The following is a 19,096-nucleotide window of genomic DNA, read 5'->3' on the forward strand; positions in this document are numbered from 1 at the left end:
TGTTGTTTTTTGTCTTTTGTCTTTTTTCCGTGTCCGGCAACGGATCGCAACCCTCAGTGTTGCCCCCGTACCGGACCAGGGACCGGCAACGGGATCGCAACCCTCGGTGTTGCTCCCACGCCCCGCTCAGCCAGTGAGCGGGAACCGGTCCGTATGTGGGATCCGAACCCTTGGACGGGAGCGCCGCCGCGCTTCCCAAGCGGCGCACTATCCAGTGCGCCACCGGGCCGGCCCTTGGCCACTGTTTTTAAAAAATTTCTCTCCTCCCTTCTTTCTTCTGGAATGCTGAGTATATATGTTTTAGACTATTCGACATAACTCCTTTTCTTATTTTCCTGTCTTTATTCACTATGAATTTCTTCTTTCATAGTTTTCATTGCTATGTCTTAACACCATTCATCTGTCTTATGCTGTTTATCTGTGTGTTGTCTGTACTGGCATTAATCCTAAATCCAGTGTTTTCTTGTTTGGTTGGTTTATTTTTTCATTTTAGGTATTATATTTTTCATATCTAGAATTTCAGTTTGGAACTTATTTTGATAACTTCCCTTTTTTCTTCTCAACATGTTCATGTTTTTTTTCTCTTCTTCAGCATGTGGAGTATAACTTCTGTTTTAATGTCCTTAATTGGTAATTTTATCATTATGTGTCATTTCTTATTCTGTTGCTACTGATTGACTTTTCTTCTTGGTAAGAGTCATATATCAGGTGGGTAGAGAGTGGTGATGATAAAACCAGTGTCAAAGGTTCGATCCCTGTATCAGCCAGCTGCCAAGAACAAAAAAAGAGTCATTTGTCCCTGCTTCTGTTCATACCTAGTAATTTCTTTTGGTTGCTGGATATTGTGAATTTTACATTGTTAGGTGCTAGACTTTGTTGTATTTTTTTTTTTTTTTTTGGTTGCTGGATATTGTGAATTTTACATTGTTAGGTGCTAGACTTTGTTGTATTTTTTTTTTTTTTAAATATTTTTTGGCCTTTTCTGGGATGTAGTTATGTTACTTGGAATTAATTTAATTTGTTCAAGGTTTGGGGGTATTTTTGGCAGCTGGCTAGTAACAGTGGTCAAACCCTGAACCTTCGTGTTATCAACACCGTGCTCTACCCAGCTGAGCTAACCAGCCAGCCTCAAGGTTTATTTTAAGATTTGTTACATGGGATTCAAAGCTCACTTTAGTCTAAAACTGATTTGGCCCCTCTAGTAAGGCAGTACCCTTCTGGTTGTTCTACTTAATATGTCGTGAATTAGGAGGTTTTCCTTCCCTGTCTGGTGGTAACATAAACTTTTTACCTCTGTGTATGCTTTTGGTGATTTTTCAGCCTATTTTTTTTCATTGGTCTTTCCTCAACCTCAAGTGGTTTTCTTATGTGCTTACACAATCGGTACTCAGGAGACCCCTTCTACAGATTTCCAAGATTCTGTGTCAGCACAGCTCCTTCTTTTCTGGTATTTTAACCCACAGTTATGGCACCCGTGGCTTCCTTAAACATCTGGTTCTGTTTCCTCCACTGACCGAACCCACCAGGCTCTGTTTTGGTGGTCTCTCTTTCTGCCATGGGTTGGGAACTCTGTCAGCGGTAACCTGTTGTAATCCCAGGGCTCACCTCATTTGTTTCTAGCCTCAAAGTCCCTGTCTGCACTGCCTTTTGTCTAAAGTATAAATGCCATTGCATATATTTTGTGGGTTTTTTTAGATGTCTGATATGGAGAGGTAAATCAGTGCCTTTTACTCTGTATGGCCAGATGTAGATGTCCCCATGAAGTATCTTATTTGAAACCCAAGTCATTGACTGTTTTACAGTTTAATGTTATATCGGCTTGCAGTTCAGGGATTTAAGGAGAGTAATCATTTAGGAGCATAAGAAAATGTTTTTGGGGGAGAGAAAAAAATGTTTTTTTGTTGTCAGTTCCCCGGAAAAAGGTACAGTGAGCACCTTCAGTGTGCCGCTTGTGAAGCTGTGCCTTCCTTCACACTCAGGGACAGCAGAACCTGTGCAGCTAACTCTAAGTTCTGAATGATCTCCCATATACAGGGAACTGCTTTACAAAACCAGAACTGATCTTCACACTGGAACAAGGAGGAGATCCATGGTTATTAGAGAAAGAGAAAGAATTTCTAAACAGGAGCTCCTTTGGTGAGTTGTTGAACACTGGCAGAAGGTTCACTGATTGGCTAGGAGGATTCACACATCTCAGCGTATAGTCACATTTATGGCTAAAATTTATAGAGTGAAAGGATACAAAGCAAAATGAGCAAAGAAAAAAGGTGCGTGGGGCAAAGTCCAGAGGAAGCCAGGCACAAGCTTCCAAGAGTTGATACAGGACACACCTCATGCCCCCAGCAATGAATTGTGGCAGCACATGTGAAATGTTGTCTACCCAGAAAGTGCCAAGGGTTTTTACGGGCTGCTCACGTAGGCACCCTCTGTCTAACATATACCAAAATCCCAAACTTTCAAATGGAAAGTAAGGGTTTAGCATAAGTCATATTGTTTGTACAAACAGTTTTGGCACAATGAGCCCCTCTTAGAAGTTGTAGGAGTTGGGAAACCTCTCAAAATCTAAGTTCCCAAATGCCAGCAGGGGCTAACCTTGAAAGCAGGCCTTTCTATGCATACCCAAGGCATAATATAGGCATAATATATTTGCCATATCAACCAGTGTAAGGGGATTAAGTTCACATCTTAAGAGAAAATGCTATCAGATGGTATCAGAGATTGAAAATAATTTGGGAAGTTCAAAATAGGGTTATGAGTTGTTAAGGCAATAAACATAAAAATAATTGTGTTTCCTTATCTAATTCAGATCAAAATCAGGTCAAAAAACAGATGAGAAGAGGGGCATTTTAATAACTCTAAAAATAAATTTAAAAGGATTATAAACATTTTTAATATTTTTGCACCAAATAAATATCATAAAAAACTGCAATAGTTGTAAGGAGAAGTAGGAACATTTTAGATGTTGTGGACTTTAATGTTTCTCTCTGATTTCATACCAGATCAACAACTGAGACTCAAGAGTAGTGCTCAGCAAACTACAGCCTGGTAGGTCAAGTCCTACCAGCTGCCTGTGTTGGTAAAGAAAGAGTTACCAGAACATATCCATATCCGTTCACTTGTGGGTTCATGCTGCAAGGCATAGTTGAGTAGCTGCAGCAGAGACCATATGACCAGCACAGCCTAAAACATCGACTCTCTGGCTTTTTACTCAAAAAGTTTACTGACCCCTGCTCTAGAAGTTATAAGTAGCATCTTTTATAAAGTGAATCTAACGGTCTTTAAAAACTACTCTGAAAACAACAAATAAACCTTCTTTTAAATGACCTTGGAACATTGACATAATGTAAAAGTATTTTAGGAAAACAACAATAAATTCTACAAAAGGAGACATTTTTGTTTAATAAAACTATAAATTGCAAACAATATGAGAAAAATCTAAATTCCTGTATTTTGAAATCAATAACAAATATTTGTCTTTGAAAACATATTTGATCAAAGAGTAAATCAAAATCAAAATTGTTCAATATTCAGAAAATTTTTAAAATGAAAAGCATGGGTTTTAGAATTTTTGGACTTTAAAGCAGTGCTTAAAATTTTTAGTCTCATATACTTGTTTTAAAAACCAAAAAAGTTTTCAAAGAAAACTAAGCAAAGCAAAAGATGTGATAAAGATAAAACTATGATGGTATAAACTATAAAGCCAAAACACAGTTCTTAGAACAAAAACAATTAAATAGCTAACCTCAGCTAGAAAAAGGAAAGAAAGCACTATTACTCATGTTAAATTTCAGCTCAGATTGCTACATCCATAATATAATATAATCTTAGAATACTTTAGCCTGTACTTTCTCTCTTCCTTTTGTAAACTCTTAACCCACTTGATTGGATGTGTCAAAAGGAAATGAAAGTCTGCGCCAGAGAGCATGCAGTTATTGAATGAGCTGTTTTCTCCATCTGGACTATAATCTACCGAAAAAGAATGGTATTTCTTTCACTCTTTCATACTCTGGTATGTGACATGTTTTTTAAAAATATGTGGATTAGCTCCAAAGCCAGTTGGGAGAGGTATTTAATATTGATTCATTCAGGAAACACTGTCCCTAAGTCCAGATGCCCAAAGTACAACCAAGAAAGAGAAAACACCCATTTAACTATGTACTTGTCATTGATTTTAAGATGCCTCCTGATTTCAGTGATGGTAATTTGCTTAAAAAATCATGAGTCTCTGATATGTGAGTGCTTTTTATGTGACCCTTGTTAAAATGAATAATACAGGCAGTAAGTATTTTCAAAGTTTAAGTAAATGTTGCTTGAATTTGTGGGAAGATTTCGAAGAAGTCTTTTTTTTTTTCATTTCTTTGTTTTTCCTTTTTTTTTTTTTTCTTTTTGGTTTGGGAAATAGCTTTACCCTGCCTGAAGAGCATCTTGAGTCTATAGAGTTCTAAGGCAGGAACGCAGGATGATTTAGGGAAAGAATGTGAGTGTAAGATTATTGCAGCAAATAAACCATTTTGTTCATTGAGGGGACTGATTCCTGTCATGACTAGAGCAGAAAATACTGTGAACCCAGGGGAGTAGAAGCTGGAACACATAATGATCATGCAGTTAGTGCAAAACTGTCTTTTCCTGAATTATGTCTCTTAAATCTTTTACCTGTTGGTACTGCAGCAGTGTATTAAAGGCCTTTGGATATTTTTTAGCACAGGCCTGATATTTTTTCATAGAATGCGGATAGCGCAGGGCAATAGCAGTCACATACACACAAGAAATTTATGATAAATAAGTATTAAGGATGCTGGTAAAGTTTCTAGGGCCAGGTTGAAACACATGATCCTTAAGGTTCTCGGAGTCTATAAAAACTAGATATGTTTAAAAAGTAGGTGGAAAGCAGAACTAATAAGAATTGGACAGGGGCAAGACCGGACTTTGGAAAACAAGTGAGCAAGATGACAGGAGGAAAGTTAGGATTTGATGATCTAGAGAGATTCACTGTTGAACAGCCTTGACAAAAATAGCCAAGGCACCGGAGCCAGGGTACAGCAGTGAACCTAGTGTAGGTGGGAAATGACTTTAACTCCCTTTAGTTTTATACTTCCACGTCCACATCCATGTTCCTGTGATGATGCCACAGGGAGAATTAAAGCATGGCCTGCAGGGATAGTCCTTCCTACATGAGGAAAAATGTTGGTGCCATTATAAATTTATTTTGGTGTTGATGTGTAGAATAGAAAAAATTGAGCGCCAACTGGAATCATGTAGGCTAATGACTGTCCTACCGTTGTGATCTGTATTTGACCAAGAGTCTAGACTCTAGTGTTACTCTTTAATGCAAACCCTGTCTCAGGTAAATCCACTGAAATCCCTTCTCCATTGATTTTGCTGTTGTTGTTATTTACTTAGTGCAGATAATCTTTGCTGAATGTATCCCATTCTCTAACTTCCCTGTTTCTGGGATCTAACTCTCTTAAATATACTCTATTTCAAGTGTTACTTTTCTTTATATCCTCTTCTTTACTCAGTTTTTTAAATTATAAGATGCCAGATACACATGTGTATTCATTTCTAGTTTCCTCTCTTTCTACTATAAAAAGGTTTTTTAAAAACAAAAAAAGGGAACACAGAAAATATACACTTGGAGTTACCTTATTGTTGGGAAATGGAGCCAGAAACCAAGGAATCAAATACATAATAGGGTTGGTGTGTATAAGTCCCATTCCATAAGAAGTGTTAAGTATCATAAAGTATTTTTAATTTTTTCATTTTTAGAGGACTCCCAGCCTAATGAACTCTCAGAGAAGAGCCCAGAAAACAAAGGAAAACGTTTGTGGCAAGTTTTATTCACCAACAAATCATTGACTACACAGCAAGAAATTTCAGGAAAACCATGTAATCTGGATATAAATGTTTTTCCTGCAAGAATGATGCCCTGTAAATGTGACGCTGCAGGGCCTACTTACCTGGTTCTCAGCCCATGGGCCCCACACTGTCAATATTCAAGAGAAAATTGTGAGCTTAACTTATGCGAGAAGTGGTTCCTCAGTATTGAGCATGGCAGAACTAATACTGGAGAGAAATCTTTTGTTTTTAGTAAAAATATGAAAGTTCTTGGTCATGAGAAAGTTATGCAACATCAGACAATTCAGACTTTGGGGCAAGCTCTTGAATATAATGAAAAAGGAAAAGCTTTCCTTGAAAAGGCTGCCCTCATTACATCTAAGAGTACCCACCAAGAAGAGAAATCTTATAAGTTCACTAAATTTGGGGAAAACCAATGTGATAAATCAACATATGTCACCACTCAGAGCATTCATCCAGAGGAGAAGGGTCAATGTGAGTTTAATGAACATGGAAATAGTTTTAGTAGGACCACTCAAAAAACTGACACAGTAGGGAAAATTTTCAGCCAAAAATCACACATTAGAGAACATCAGAGAATTTGCGTAGGTGTGAAACAATTCGAATGTGGAAAAAATTTGAGTTGTAATTCAGCCTTCCATGTACATCAGAGAATTCACACAACAGATAAATCCTCTGCTAATAACACATGTACAGAGACATCCAGCTGTCAGTCAACTTTTAATGCGCATCAAAGAATTCACATAAGGGAGAAACCCTATGAATGTAATGCATGTGGAAAATCCTGTGCTATGAACTCACACCTGACGCGACCTCAGAAAAGTCTCACAGGGAAGAAACCCTATGAGTGTCGTGAATGTGGGAAAGCTTTCAGTGAGAAGTCACGCCTAAGAAAACATCAGAGAACTCACACAGGAGAGAAACCGTATAAATGTGATGGATGTGAGAAAGCTTTCAGCGCTAAGTCAGGTCTACGGATACATCAGAGAACTCACACAGGGGAGAAGCCCTTTGAATGTAATGAATGTGGGAAATGTTTCAACTATAAGTCAATCCTCATAGTACATCAGAGAACGCACACAGGCGAGAAACCTTTTGCATGTAATGAATGTGGGAAATCTTTCAGCCATATGTCAGGCCTACGGAATCATCGGAGAACTCACACAGGGGAAAGACCATATAAATGTGATGAATGTGGGAAAGCTTTCAAACTGAAGTCAGGCCTAAGAAAACATCATAGAACACATACAGGGGAGAAGCCCTACAAATGTAATCAGTGTGGAAAAGCTTTTGGTCAGAAATCACAACTCAGAGGACATCATAGAATTCACACAGGGGAGAAACCCTATAAATGTAATCATTGTGGGGAAGCTTTTAGTCAGAAATCAAACCTCAGAGTACACTGCAGAACACATACTGGGGAGAAACCCTATAAATGTGACGAGTGTGGAAAAACTTTCAGGCAGAAATCAAATCTCAGAGGGCATCAGAGAACTCACACAGGGGAGAAACCCTATGAATGTAATGAATGTGGAAAAGCTTTCAGTGAGAAGTCAGTCCTAAGAAAGCATCAGCGAACTCACACCGGGGAGAAACCTTATAATTGCAGTCAGTGTGGGGAAGCTTTCAGTCAGAAATCAAACCTCAGAGTACATCAGAGAACTCACACGGGGGAGAAACCTTATAAATGTGATAAGTGTGGGAAAACTTTCAGCCAGAAATCAAGCCTTAGAGAACATCAGAAAACCCACACAGGCGAGTAAGTATATTAACATAAGGAATATGGGGAAACTTTGAACCAGAAATCAAACCTCATGATACATAATGCACAGGTGAGCATGCCTATAAACATAGTGAACATCGGAATTTCCTGTGCACAATACCACCCTTCACCAAACAGCACAGAACTTACACAGGAGAGGATTCTTGAAATATACTTCATCTGGGCAGTCTTTCAGCCATAGTGCAGACATCGTTGGATATCAGAGAATTCACCCAGAAAGAAACCCTATTAAGATAATGAATATGGAAAATACTCTGTGAACTCAATCCTCAGAAAACTCATGCTGCAGAAAAGCTCTGAGAAAGTAATAAAGATGTGGAATTTTTGTGCAAGCAGTCGAAGCTCATTCATCATCAGAGGAGTCACACAGTGAGAAAACCTAGAATGTAATAAATGTGTGAAACCTTTAGCCAAAGGCCAGCTTTCTCAGTGCAGCAGAAAACACAGAGGATGAAGACCTAATAGTATGCCAAAACACACAAGAAATAAAGGTGATGGATTTGAGAAATCCTTTAACCATAAGTCAGCCCTCTCTGACTTACAGAGGCAGTCCCTGTATTCACATAGTAGCTATTGAAATGTTCACTGATAACCATTTCCTTTTCTCCCTCGTGCCACACCTAGTCTAAAATTCTCAACCACCCTGTCATCCAAATGGGGTGATATCATTAACCTCTAGCTAATGGAATGACAAGTCTCGTTAAATACATCCCTCAAATTCTCAATATTTTCTCCCATCCATCCCTCATCAGAATGCAACCAGGGTCAAAGAATGACTCTGAAATGAAGTTTTTCCTCCATGTACACAGTTGGACTTTTTGCAGCAAGAAAATAAACTTGTTCTCTGTTGAGGTTCCATGGGTTTGTGGGTTCTTGATACTGACATAAACTCACCAACCCTCACTTAATAAATATGAACATGATTTCTGTGGACATCTGAACTCTGAGAAAAGTCACACAGGAGATCAACCTGTGACAATGTCCTGAATGACCGTAGCTTTTATCCTCAATTCTTCCTTCTCAGGTAAATATTGGGCAAAGAAATCCAACATTTCAACACATACAGGAAATCCCTTATCAAAAAATATCTCATTAAAGATCTGATAATTGAGTTTTAAATGTGTGAAAGTTTGAATGAATCATCTAACTTTACTGTCTCTCAAAGTTTGTTACAAGGAAAAAATCTATCAGTTTGAGAAAGGTGAGTAATAGCCTTTATCTAAAGATTTTATCAAATTGTTGATGTATTTCATATGTAGTATCAAAACATTTAATGAAATATATTAGTTCACAGACATTCACTGGAATAGAAAGCTTTAAAGGTGAGTAATAGCCTTTATCTAAAGATTTTATCAAATTGTTGATGTATTTCATATGTAGTTATCAAAACATTTAATGAAATATATTAGTTCACAGACATTCACTGGAATAGAAAGCTTTTAAAAACAAGAAATAAATTGCATAAACTGAACAACAGCAGAGAGTGTATGTGCATATTTTCTGAGTTGTCCACTGCTTATGTGCGTGCCACTTACCAGGTGTTTGTTTTATATGAGTATTGGAACTCATCATCGTTATAATAGAACTATGTACCCTTTGCTTAATGGCTGTTCTCACATCAACTACAATTGGCCACATGTGTATTAATAATAAATAAACCTTCTACAGGAAATATCTGAAAGCTCAGAGAGCTGTACCGCATTCCCTTTCTCCTGCTGCCTCCCGACATGTGCATATAGTGAAGACCATTGTCCTAAACTGCCTCTTTTCCAAGAAGCCAAGCAATGTTTCTAATTACTGTGTATTATCTTGGGGTCTTTAATACATGTAAAACACAGGCGCATGCGCACACACGTCTTCAGCATCACTTATACTTTCCTCACAGTGTTGAGTATACTAATGGCCCTTGGAAGGCATTCATCATTTATCATGCTGTGTATTTTATTTCTAGCATTTAATTTTATTATAATTTCCACCTCTGCCAAAATTCCCTATCTGGTGTTATGTGTTGTGTAGCGTTTCCATTAGAGTAATTTTATACAATGTTTGACAGTCTCTGTCTCAGTTAAGCAGCTGCTTGGATCCTTCTTTCTTTCTCCAGCCACGTAGCTTTCCAGATTTTGAGTTAGCTTTTTACTCTGACCTCAGATATCTGATGCATTCAAGAAAAGTTGTTGAAGTCTGCCCTGCTGTTTTCTTTTTTTATGAATAGGAGCAATGCTCTTTCCTGCTGTATACTTCTTTGTGCTATAACTGAAAGTCACTGGGTGGTTTTTAACAAATGTTCCAGGGTAAGTTGATGGGGAAAAGATGATTGTTTTCAAAAATGGTGCTAAAATAACGATATATATTTTAAATGCATCTAAATCTTTATGCTGTATTTTAAAATTATTCAAAATGTCATGAATGTAAACAATATACCTAAAAGTCCAAGATTTCTGTTGGCAAACAGAAGAAGCTAATAGTACTTTGAGTTATGCAGGGATTTTAAAGACAGAACACAAAGAAGCATGAAACATAAAAGCAAAAAAACAAGTTGGAATTCATTAAAATTTGAAACTGCTTTTCAAGATTTTATTATGAAAATGAAGAAGAGAACCACAGATTGGGAGAAAATATCTCCAATAGGTATGTCTGAGAAAGAAAGGACTTGCATCCACTTTATGTAAAGAATGTTATAATGTAATAATACAAACAACCCAGCTAAAAGGGGCAAAGGAAGAGGAAAATATTACAAAAGGCATTTCACAAAAAGATACATAGGTGGCCAATAAGTACTAGAAAAGCCTTAGTCATCAATGAAGTGCAAATTAACACTATCATGTGACAGTTGCTTATAGAGAAAATGACCTTACCTATGACCAGCAATTTCAGTTCTGGGTGTTTACCCCAGATATACCAAAGAATTGTACAAAAATATTTATAGAATCTTTACTCATAATAACCCCAAATTGGAAAGAACCAAAATGTCTATCAACAGAAAAAAGTATGAACAGTAACACTACCTTGTGACAGAATGCCACTCAGCAATCAAAGGAGCTGCTCATACCTGTAAGAACATGGATAGATCTTAAGATTGTGCTGAGCCAGGCACAAGAGAATGGCTATATTATATTATTTATTGCTTTATTTTTTGTATGAAGTTCTAGGAAAGATTTAATCAGGAGGGATAGAAAGTAGGCCATTGTTTCCTTGGGGGGTGCGGGGGAATGTGAGGATTTGCTGACTAGGAGAACAAGGGAATATTGTAATATGATGGAATGTTCTATTACCCGTTGTGCCAGTGTACAAATTTTCATAACTCATCAAAATGTAGTAAAAATGTGTACACTACGTATTACAGAAATTATACCTCATTCAATACAGTTGATTTTAAAATTGTAAAAGTGAATTTTGCATACCCAGTATGACAGGAGACTCAGTAGATTCTGAATTTACCAAATGGCTTACTGTCTTCACTACTTGAGTGTTTATTCCTTCTTCCTCTCATATGGCTGAGAGACCTCGGACAAGTCAGTTCTCCTTTATGTGCCTTAGTTCCCTCACTGGTGAAAGATTTATATCAATGCTAATTACCTGCAACTTTTTGGAGGCATTTTCTGAGTTAATCCATGTCAGGCAGTTAAAATAATGCCTGACAGAGTAAGTGAGCAGTAGGTCATAACTATCACCATTATCTTACTAGTATTATTAAACATCAAAATAAAGGTCTGTGTTTCTAAAAGAGCTTGAAGGAAGATTATAGCTCATAATAAAACAAGATAAATTAGGCCTGAGGGAGCTTCAGCCTTGACGTGATGGGTGTGGGAGTTCCTCACACTATGGCAGCCTCGATTTTGTACTTTCTGTCTGGGACACCATTCCTGAAAATGCTGAGACCTCAGGCCCTCTGTGTTTCTGTCAGCAGGCTGACATGACTAAGCCCAAAACACTTTCTAAGTTTCTAGTTCCCAGGAAATTGCTGTTTTATAAAGGCAGAAAAAGCTCCCCAGCATGATTTCACTTACCCCCGCCCCCCACTACTAACTTCCCTCTGGTGGGAGCTTTTAGAAGCCAGAACAAAGCTGGAGTACTATCAACCTTAGATTCTCTGTTACAATCCTGGGTAGAAGTTACACGCTACATGTATGTAGGGGAAATATAGGAAAATGGTCAGGGCCCCTCAGATGTTCAGAATCTTGCCAAGCATTAGATGTAAATATGCACGTGTGCTCAGGTGTTCCTTGGTTATTGTCTAATGTAATTGCGTATATGCGCCCACGTGTCCTGGGTTACAGACTTAAGTATGAAGGATAAGCATTAGATGTAAATATGCACGTGTGCTCAGGTGTTCCTTGGTTATTGTCTAATGTAATTCCGTATATGCGCCCACGTGTCCTGGGTTACAGACTTAAGTATGAAGGATGAGTGGCTCTGATCCACGGTGCCTACCCTGCCCACCCCCAGGGAGGCGGGGGGTCACGGTGAGGCCGCTACTGCTGCTGGAGGCTGGTGCCACTGCTGAGGAAGCTGAGGACTGAGCTCCTGTCGTCTGCCAATGGCTCCCAGGATCTTTCCCAGTTACCTAGCATGGACCTGCATGTGAGGGGTCTGGTGACCCAACCTGGCATGTGAGGGGTCTGTGACCCAGTCTGTACAGTGGGTGTGAAGGGTCTGTGGGCCCTAGCCCTAGCAATACAAATGGAAACTTAGTATAACCAAAATAATGAAATGTTTTGGCTTTAGTTATGAATTGCCCTAGCCATATGCTGCTTTGTGTTGCTTCGCCCCCCATGGATTTGTCACCCCACTTCCCCTGGGTGACGGATAGGCAAAGGATTACTCAAAGCCCATCTCTACTGAGCAGTGAGAAGCCTCGAAGTGGTTAACTTTCCCGGGACCCTCCAGCAAGAGGGATCCCTTCCTTGGGAAAATTAACACCAAATTGGGGTTCTCTTCCTGCATTTATTTTTCAGACCAGGAAGTTACAGGAGGAGAACAAAGGTGGGGTTATAGTTTAACAATATAGGCTGGTAACTCTCAGTGAAACAAGCCAGATGACATTCCAGTAAGGCTATCAACAAAAGCTTGATCTTAGCAAATATTCCTTCTCCCTCTAGCAGTTTCTCAGTATCTTTACATAACAGTCAGTAACTCGTCTGTCTTTGAGCCAGCAACCTTGCTGTGTTACAAATCCTTATCTTACACCAAAGACTTATAGCCTGGGGAAAATTTCCTGTCCTCCACAAGGTCAGTATTTGAAACTGCAAGGCTTTGGAAAACCAGGCCCTGTGAAGTACATATGCCTTTTAGTATATTCCACAGCCATACAAGTGGTGTAGCGGTTGCTGTAGCCCGACAGCATATAACTAGTCTGGAGAGAAATTGTACTTCAGGATAGTGCTAACGGCACACACACCATTGAATTGCTTTCACATGCAGTGGCCGGTGGGCTCAGTGCACTACCGAGGCTGCTGAGCAGCATTTCCCAGGCTCCTGCCTTCTTTTCTGTGTGGTCTCCAAGAGCAGGGGTGGCCTGGGCACCTACAGCAGGGCCAGTGCCACAGCTGCAGACACAGCACTGACTTTAGCTCTGGGCCACATCCAAATGTGCTGTTTTGAGCTCGGCACATTGCACCTGCTCAACAGAGGCTTGTTAAAGGAAGGAGTGGCCAATGGCGGTGTCAACAAACACCCTGGTAATTTTTTAATATATTATTCATTCTTTTTCTCAGAAAAAAAAAATGAATACAATTTTTAAAAGTAAGTCTAGCTTAGCCTGACTTTTGACATGTTTTTCAGTAGGTATAAATTTCCCCTTTAGCACTGCTTTTGCTGCATTGATGAGTTTGGGTATGCTGTGTTTTTCATTCATCTTTAAGTAATTTCTAATGTCCCTTGTGATTTCATCTTTGACCCACTAACTGTGTTAATTACCACAAATTTGTGAATTTCTCAGTTTTCCTTCTGTTATTGACTTCCATCTTCATTCTGTGTGGTTGTAGAAGAGACTTTGTATAATATCTATCTTTTTTAATCTACTGAGACTTAATTTGTGGGCTAACATATACTCTGTCCTGCAGAATGTCCCATGTGAACTTGAAACGAATGTGTATTTTGTTGTTGGGTAGACTGTTCTGTATATGTCTCAAGTCTAGTTGTTTATCGTGTTGTCCAAGTCTTCTGTTTCCTTATCTATTTTCTGTCTGGTTTACTGTTCATTATTGACAGTAAGATATTGAAGTCTCTAACTATTATCGTAGAACTGTATTTCTCCCATCAGTTCTGTCAATTCTTCATATATTTTGATGGTCTGTCATTAGGTAAGTAAATGTTTATAATTGTTACATCTTGTTTTACTGAACATTTTATTAATATATAATGTCCTTCTTTGCCTCTTGTAACCTTTCTATTTAACCTCTATTTTATCTCAGGATACCTATCCCTGCTCGTTTTTGGTTACTGTTTGCATGGAACATCTTTTTCTGTCCTTTCACTATTAACCAATTTGTGTCAATGGATCTAAAGTGAGACTCATCTAGAAAGCATAGAGTTGGATCGTAACTTTTATCTATTCTGTCAATCTCTTTTAACTGGAGAGTTTAATTCATTTACATTTAAAATAACTGCTGTAAAGAGAGACTTCTATCATTTTGCCATTTGTATTCTATATGCCTTATGGCTTTTTTGTCCATTCTGTTTCCTGCTTTAGTCTTCTTGTTTAGTTGATTTTTTGTACTGGAACATTTAAATTCCCTTCTCATTTCCTTTTGTGTATATTCTTTACCTGCTTGCTTTGTGTAACCTTAGGGGTTACATTTAACTTCCTAAAGTTATAACACTCTAATTTATACTACCTTAACTTCAATAACATACAACAATACATCCTCACCCCCTTTCAGTTATTGATGTCACAAAATTACATGTTGTTTTGTTTTGGCCACTGGCCACTATGGGGATCCAAACCCCTTAGCCTTGGTGTAATACCACCACGCTCTAACCAACCGAGCCAACCGGCTAGCCCACAAAGTTACATTTTTATGCATTGTGTCCAAAAACATAGACTAATAATTTTGTGTGCTTTAGTCTCATAAATCATATAGAAAATAAAAAGTGGAGTTACAAACCAAAGTTACGATAATACTAACTTTTATAAATATCCATATATTTTTCTTTACCAGAGATCTTTATTTCTCCATATGGCTTTCATTACCGTCTAGTGTCCTTTCATTTAAACCTGAAGGGCTCCCATTAGCATTTCTTGAAGGGAGTTTAGATGTAATAAGTCCCTTCAGTTTTTGTTTATCTTGGAATGCCTCAATTTCTCCCTCATTTTTAAAGGACAGTTTTGCATGTATAAGATTATATTTTTAATTTGCTTTTTTATTGTGTGTGTGTGTGTGTGTGTGTGTGTTCGTGTATCTATATGCGCTGTACAACCTGATCTTTTGATATACATGGTGAAACAATTACTGTAGTCAAGCAAATTGACACATCCATCATCTCACATTGCTACCCTATTTTTCGTATGTGGGAAGAGCCCCAAAACCTACTCTCAGCGAAAATCTGGAATACAATGCAATGTAGCTGACTACAGTCCCCATGTTGTACATTAGGTCTAGACTAACTCATCCTGCACGTCTCCAGCTTTGTATTCCTTGACCTGCCTCTTCCCATTTTCTCCCTGCTCCAGGTAACCATGGTTTGATTCTCTGTTTCTGTGTATCTGACAGTTCTTTCGTTTTGGATCCCACATATAAGTGAGATCGTGCAGTGTTTTTCTTTGTGTCAGGCTTATTTCACTTAGCATAATAACCTCGAGGTTTATCCATAGTGTGGCAAATGGCAGGATCTCCCTCTTAAGGAGAATAATTAATGCTGAATAATATTACACAAACACACACACACAGAGTACAATTTCTTTATCCATTAATTTATCGATGGACAGTTAGGTTGTTTCTATACTGCGGATATTGTTAATATTGCAGTGAACATGGGAGTGCAGGTATCTATGAAGTAAATGCTAGTTTTATTTCCTTTGGGTATATAACCAGCAGAGGGACTGCTGGGTTGTATGGCAGTTCTATTTTTAATTTTTAAAGGAACCTCCATATTATTTCCCTTAATGACTGAACCAATTTGCATCCCCACCAACAGTGTATAAGGGTTCCCTTTTCTCCACACCCTCACCAACACTTGATATCTCTCATCTTTTTATAGTAGACAGACTAACAGGTGTGAGGTCATATTTCATTGTGGTTTTGATTTCATTTCCCTGATGATTAGTGATGTCGACCAACTTTTCATATACCTGTTGGCTACTTTTATGTCTTATTTTGAGAAATGTCTGTTCAGGTCCTTTGCCCATTTTTAATATCAGGTTATTTGGGGCTATTTATTTATTTATTTACTTTTTGCTAATGAGTTGTGTAAGTTCTTTATATATTTTGGATATTAACCTCTTATCAGATATATGATTTGCATATATTTTCCCCAACCTGTAGGGTGACTTCTGATTTTGTTGATTGCTTACTTCGCTGTGCAGTTGCTTTTTATTTTGATGTAGTACCATTTATTTATTTATGCTTTTGTAGTCTGAGCTTTTGGTGTTGTATCCAAAACATCATCGTCAAGGCTAATATCAAGGATCTTCCCCCCTGTTGTTTTCTTCTACAAATTTTGTGGTTTGGGGTCTTACATTTAGAACTTTTATCCATTTTGAGTTTATTTTTGTGTATGGTGTAAAATAAGGTAAAATAACTTCATCCTTTTGCATGTAGGTATCCAGTTTCCTCACCACCATTTATTAAAGAGATTGTCTTTTCCCCATTCTATATTCTTGATGTTCTTATCAAAAATTAATTAGCCATATATGTTTGAGTTTATTTATGGGTTCTGTATTTTGTTCTATTGGTTGATGTATCTGTTCTTATGCCAGTACTGTTTTTATTATAAAAGCTTTTTAATATAATTTGAAATTTGGAAGTATTATGCCTTCAAATTTGTTCTCCTTTCCAAAATTTGATTCAGCTATTTCAGGGTCATTAGTGATTCCACAGAATTTAGAATTGTTTTTTCAGTTTTGGTGAAGAATGTCATTGGTATTTTGGTAGGGATGGATTTTTGTACATGGTGAGAGATAGGGGTCTAGTTTCAGTCTTCTGCATGTGGATCTCCAGTTTTCCTAGCACCATCTATTGAAGAGGCTGTTCTTTCCCCAGTGTATATTTTTGGCACCTTTGTTGAAAACCAGTTGGCTGTAAGTGCATGGGTTTTCAGGGCTCTCTATTCTATTCCATTGGTCAATTTGTCTGTTTTTATGCCAGTACCAGGCTGTTTTGGTTACTATAGATTGAAAGTATATTTAGAAGTCAAAAAGTGTGATGCCTCCAACTTTGTTTCTTTTGTTCAAGATTGCTTTCACTGTACGGGGTCTTTTGTGGTTCCACACAAATTTTAAGATTTTTTTTCTGGTTCTGTGGAGAATGTCATTGGTATTTTGATAGGGATTGCATTGAATGTGTTGGTTGCTTTGGGTAAAATGGACATTCTGATGATGTTAATTCTTCTGACCCATGAACATGGGGTATCTTTCCATTTGTGTCCTCTTCAATTTTTTTCACCAGTGTTTTACAGTTTTCATTGTAGAGGACTTTCACCACCTTGGTTAAATTTACTCCTAGGTATTTCATTTTTTTGGTAGCTATTATGAATGGAATCGTTTTCTTTATTTCTTCTTTGGCTATTTTGTTATTGGTGTATAGAAAGACTATTGATTTTTGTGTGTTGATTTTGTATCCTGACAATTAACTGAATTCATTTATTCTAGTAATTTTGGGGTGGAGTCTAGGGTTTTCTCTATATAGGATCCTGCCATCTGCAAATAGGGATAGTTTGACTTCCTCCTTTCCTATTTGGGTGCCCTTTATTGCTTTTTCTTGCCTTATTGCCCAGGTTAGAACTTTTAGTACTATGTTGAATAAGTGTGGGGAAACTGGGCATCCTTGTCGTGTTCTAGATCTTAAAGGAAAAGCCTCTAATTTTTGTCCATTCAGTATGATATTAACTGTGGGTTTGTTGTACATGACCTTTATTGTGTTGAAGTACATTCCTTCTATACCTAATATGTTGAGTGTTTTTATCATGAGGGGGTGCTGGATTTTATCAAACGCTTTTACTGCATCTGTTGTAATGATCGTATGGTTTTTTCCCCTTATTAGGCTGATGTGATGTATCACATTTATAGATTTGTGTGTGTTGAACCATCCTTGCATCCCTGGGATAAATCACACTTGATCATGGTATATGATCTTTCTTATGTGTTGCTGGATTTTGTTTGCTAGTATTTTGTTGAGGATCTTTGCATCTGTGTTGACTAGGGATATTGGCCCGTAACTTTTTTTTTTTTTTTGTCTTTTTCTGATTTCGGTATAAGGGTAAAGCTGGCCTCATAGAATGAATTTGGAAGTGTTCCCTCCTCTTCAGGTTTTTGGAAGAGTTTAAGTGTTGGTATTAGTTCTTCTTTGAATGCTTGGTAGAATTTGGCAGTGAAGCCATCTGGTCCTGGGGTTTTCTTTGTTGGAAGACCTTTTATTACTGCTTCAATCTCATTACACTTTATTGATCTGTTTAGGTTTTCTAGTTCTTCATGGTTCAACCTTTGTAAGTTGTATGTGTCCAGGAATTTTTTCCAGTTTATTTTCATATAGTTGTAGTAGTGCCTCACAATACTTTGTATTTCTGTGGTATCAGTTGTAACGTCCCCTTTTTCATTTCTGATTTTATTTATTTGAGTCTTCTCTCTTTTTTTCATTAATCTAACTAAAGTTTTATGAATTTTATTTTTTTGAAAAGCCAAGTCTTTGTTCCATGTCCTGCTGGGAAGAATGTGTATTCTGCAGCTGTTGAATGAAATGTTCTATAAATGTTCATTAAGTCAAGTCAGCCTATAGTAGACAGTAATTCTGATGTTTTCTGGTTAATTTTCTGTCTAGATGATCTGTCCTTTGCTGAAAGTGTGGTGTTAAAGTCTCCAATTATTATTGTATTGGAGTCAATCTCTCCAGTTAGGTCCAATAGTAATTGCTTTATATAACTGGGTGCTCAGAGGTAGGTGCGTATATATTTAGAATTATTGTTTCCTCTTGTTGAATTGATCCCTTTATCATTATATAACCTTCCTTATGATTTTTTTACTTTCCTTAGCTTGAAGTCTATTTTATCTGATATGAATATAGCTACTCCTGCTCGTATATATTTAGAATTATTGTTTCCTCTTGTTGAATTGATCCCTTTATCATTATATAACCTTCCTTATCATTTTTTTACTTTCCTTAGCTTGAAGTCTATTTTATCTGATATGAATATAGCTACTCCTGCTCTTTTTTGGTTTCCATTTGCATGAAATGCTTTTCTCCATCCTTTCACTTTCAGATGGTATGTGTCTTTATTGGTTAAGTGAGTTTCTTGTAGATGACA

At 37.6% G+C, this 19,096-nt stretch overlaps 1 protein-coding gene across 1 annotated transcript in view; it reads left to right on the forward strand.

Moving 5' to 3' along the window:
- Nucleotides 1-1,955: 1,955 nt before the first annotated feature.
- The window catches only part of LOC103601308 (zinc finger protein 782-like), a 52,597-nt gene continuing 35,456 nt past the window's right edge, over nucleotides 1,956-19,096 (forward strand). The window contains 2 exon segments of the mRNA XM_008585688.1: nucleotides 1,956-2,136; nucleotides 5,767-7,682. Of these exon segments, the coding sequence (XP_008583910.1) occupies nucleotides 5,919-7,682 (1,764 nt within the window). The 5' untranslated portion in view covers nucleotides 1,956-2,136; nucleotides 5,767-5,918.

This window comes from Galeopterus variegatus, unplaced genomic scaffold, assembly GCF_000696425.1.
Source record: "Galeopterus variegatus unplaced genomic scaffold, G_variegatus-3.0.2 Scaffold3673, whole genome shotgun sequence".
Classification (NCBI taxonomy): Eukaryota; Metazoa; Chordata; class Mammalia; order Dermoptera; family Cynocephalidae; genus Galeopterus; species Galeopterus variegatus.